The 3,440-nt window shown below is 44.1% G+C and overlaps 1 protein-coding gene across 1 annotated transcript; it reads left to right on the forward strand.

Moving 5' to 3' along the window:
• Window positions 1–187: 187 nt before the first annotated feature.
• On the forward strand, window positions 188–3,207 carry LOC121572956 (lens fiber membrane intrinsic protein-like). Its single transcript, XM_041884993.2, has 5 exons — window positions 188–386; window positions 1,238–1,452; window positions 1,926–2,075; window positions 2,218–2,352; window positions 2,681–3,207. The coding sequence occupies exons 2-5, from the start codon at window positions 1,278–1,280 to the stop codon at window positions 2,743–2,745; spliced, it is 525 nt and encodes a 174-aa protein (XP_041740927.1). The 5' UTR covers window positions 188–386; window positions 1,238–1,277; the 3' UTR covers window positions 2,746–3,207.
• Window positions 3,208–3,440: the final 233 nt, after the last annotated feature.

The raw sequence follows: 3,440 nt of genomic DNA on the forward strand, positions 1-3,440 counted from the left end.
GCACATCCACAATTCTAGAATATACCAAATACAAACCAACAAAAAGAATATGGAGCCCCCCAGCCAAAGCCCCTACCCTAACACCCTGACAACCCCCCCCGCCCCGCCTACACTGAAAGGTCTGTGGGGGTCACATGATCCCGTGCCCCTAGCGATGGCTCGTTCAATTGCATCTGTTACATGGGGACCGATTGTTTAATGATTCTGCTTCCATCAACAGAAAACACAGAGGGGATAGCCCAGTGGAGTTCTCTTTCACTCTCCTATCGCTCCTCCTAGGCTTGCAACGTCTCTCCTTCTCTCTCTCTCTCTTTCCCTCTATCCCTGTCTCCCTTTCTCCCCAGAAAGGTAGACGGTTAAGAGTGTGCTTTTACTGAAGAAACAAGGTAAGGGACATCCTAAATACAGTATATCTATCTAATGATAAAAATGTATAGTTGTGCCAAAGACACAGTTACTCAGCTTAATAGTGAACTGAAGTCTGAAAACAAGACAATAGTGAACTAGTGGTTGAATAACCACTGCTCAAACTAAATTAAGTGCTTGGCAGAACTTACTTGGCAAAAGAGCTGAGGATACTAGTTGTAAACGTACATTCTATGACAATGTAAAAACTGCATGCGTGTTTGTTTATGCTATATGGAGCAAATATTCGAATATGTTAACCGGTGTAATTTAAGGCTTATATAGAGCATTTCAAAATGTCAAATTGCTCAAATAAAGTGATATTCCCTGAGCATGTCTAGCCGTCAAGCTTAGACTGTTTCTGACTTATTGTGTGTGCCGTAGCATCACATAAAGTAGTGCTTATGAGTGAGCACAACTGATAATAACTATAAACTCTGTAATATATGTGATCCCAAAATTAGCAGTAATTTGAGACCACTGAGATTCGGCAATTTGTACTTTGGCTTTGAAATATTGTTGTCCATGTAACAGTTATTTCTGGTGTCAAGAATCATACTGAATTTATTTCTGTTTCTATTACAGTCTCCACAGAATGGAATAATTATTATTAAAACCGAGTGTGTTCTATATACCTAGATCATACCAGATAGGTACAGGTGTGTGTGTATGTGTGTGTGTGTGTGTGTGTGTATGTGTGTGTGTCTAACCTCATCATCTCCCTCCCTAGTATGAGGAGCTACGAAGTGGCCAGAGCAAACTGAGTGTGTGTCATACAAAACATTGTATCATCCAGGTATGTTTATCCCCCCTCCATCGTCTTCCTATGCAGTATCAGCTCCTTCACAGTGGCCACAGCAGCATCTCTCAGGATGTATAGCTTCATGGGAGGGGGCCTGTTCTGTGCCATGGTGGGGAACATCCTGCTGGTGGTCTCCACAGCAACAGACTACTGGATGCAGTACCGTCTGTCGGGCAGCTTCGCCCACCAGGGCCTGTGGAGGTACTGCATGTCGGGCAAGTGTTACATGCAGACGGACAGCATCGGTGAGAACACACATCAAGCACAATCTCCCAAATGGCACCCTATTCCCTATGCCCATAGGGCTCTGGTCTAAAGTAGTGCACTATATAGGGAATAGGGTACCATTTGGGACATAGCCTAAGAGAGCAATAGTAATTCAAACTACGTTTACCACTCCTGAACTTGACCCAAGTGAATAGGCTACCAGCAGCATCTCAGTAGTTAATAGACACTTCCTCCTAGTCCAGTTAAAGTCATTTGTCAGAGACATCTCATCAATGGCTGCTTTGTTTCATGTTACAATCCTGTTTTCACAAACCTGTTACTGGATGTTGCGCATGAGAAATATGTATTTTAGAGGAATGTTGCGCATGAGAAATATGGCGCCACCTAGAGGCTGAGAATGGCGCTGGGTTTAGTTGTTAATCTGCCTGAAGGAGGGATGCTGGGGCTCTATCGTTGTCATCCTGCTCAGCCTCTGTCTGTCCCCTTCTAGCATATTGGAATGCCACCCGGGCCTTTATGATCCTGTCAGGTATGTCGTGCTTCGCGGGCATCATCACAGGCATTCTCTCCTTCGCCCACTTCTCCACCTTCGAGAGGTTCAACCGCTCCTTCGCTGCAGGGATCATGTTTTTCATCTCCAGTGAGTCTCACACACACACACACACACACACACACACACACACACACACACACACACACACACACACACACACACACACACACACACACACACACACATAGTACAGCATATTTACCTCTTATATTCCCCTTCCTTCTCCCAGCCTTATTTGTTCTGCTGGCGATGGCCATCTACACAGGTGTGACAGTGAACTTCCTGGGCAAGCGCTTTGGTGACTGGCGCTTCTCCTGGTCCTACATACTGGGCTGGGTGGCACTGCTCATGACCTTCTTTGCAGGTAACAACTGACATACAGGGTGAATCATAGCACTCAAAGCTGGCTCCATACCAACATGCCCAATATTTCCATTGCCGGTCCAAAAACAACCCACAAGTCCCTAGTCACCCGGTGTTAGCAGATCTGAAGAGTCTGATGAAAGCAATATGGTGATGGTTTTCCCTAGCCTTCCAATGGGTTAGGGGAGCCTAGCTCCATCATAGTGCTGATCCTTCAGACCTGATAGATAGGGTAGGTGCTGAAGGGAGGCGTGTAGTTTTTGGGGGTGTCTACAGCTGGTTTCTGATGTCCATTGTCCATTAACCTGTGTGTGCTCTGTGTGTTCCAGGGATATTTTACATGTGTGCCTACAGAATGCATGAATGTAGGAGAGGGGGCGGTCCTACACGCTAGAGAGAAAGACACAGCAAATAGCACAAACTGTTTTTAAAAGACAATTCTACACTGAATGAATGACCGGAACATATGACAGAAAGCCTTCGTGCCTGCATGGGCCTCCATCCCCTGATGCTTCCAATGGATTTCCTGGATAAATAAAGATTTGATAGAAAAATATACAATAACTTTCTGCCATTCCCATAAAAGGAAGAATGATAACATTATTTATAAAGACAGTTCCGCTAACTTGTTTATATATGTACAGTAAACAGGAAAATATGTTTCAAAATGGCTGACACTGCAATGGTTATGATATCTCCTTAGTACCTTTTTCAAAAGCATATATGCGAGATGACAACAGGAATTTTGAAAATGCAAATGTAACCTATTGTAGTTTTGGTTAGGAATATGGGCAGGTGGAGCCATGTTGACTAGGCAAGTTCTCATATTTTCCAATAAAGTTCCTCTCTAAATGTTCTGTTGTCTCTATGTTGATCCTTAGTGGAAGGTCACCTTTTGATGGTGTATTTTGCTTATTTACATCCCTTTCTGAGAAGAGGTTTTAGTTATGGGTTGTGTCAGTGATGATGGCTGTCTTATATGTGATGCACACAAAGTTTCACCACAAGATGGCGGTACTAAACCAGCTTTTACGAACAGGGCTTCTTTGCACATACCGCTAGATGAGTTGCTTCTGTTGCCTGGGAATC

This window comes from Coregonus clupeaformis, chromosome 8, assembly GCF_020615455.1.
Source record: "Coregonus clupeaformis isolate EN_2021a chromosome 8, ASM2061545v1, whole genome shotgun sequence".
In the NCBI taxonomy this organism is placed as follows: domain Eukaryota; kingdom Metazoa; phylum Chordata; class Actinopteri; order Salmoniformes; family Salmonidae; genus Coregonus; species Coregonus clupeaformis.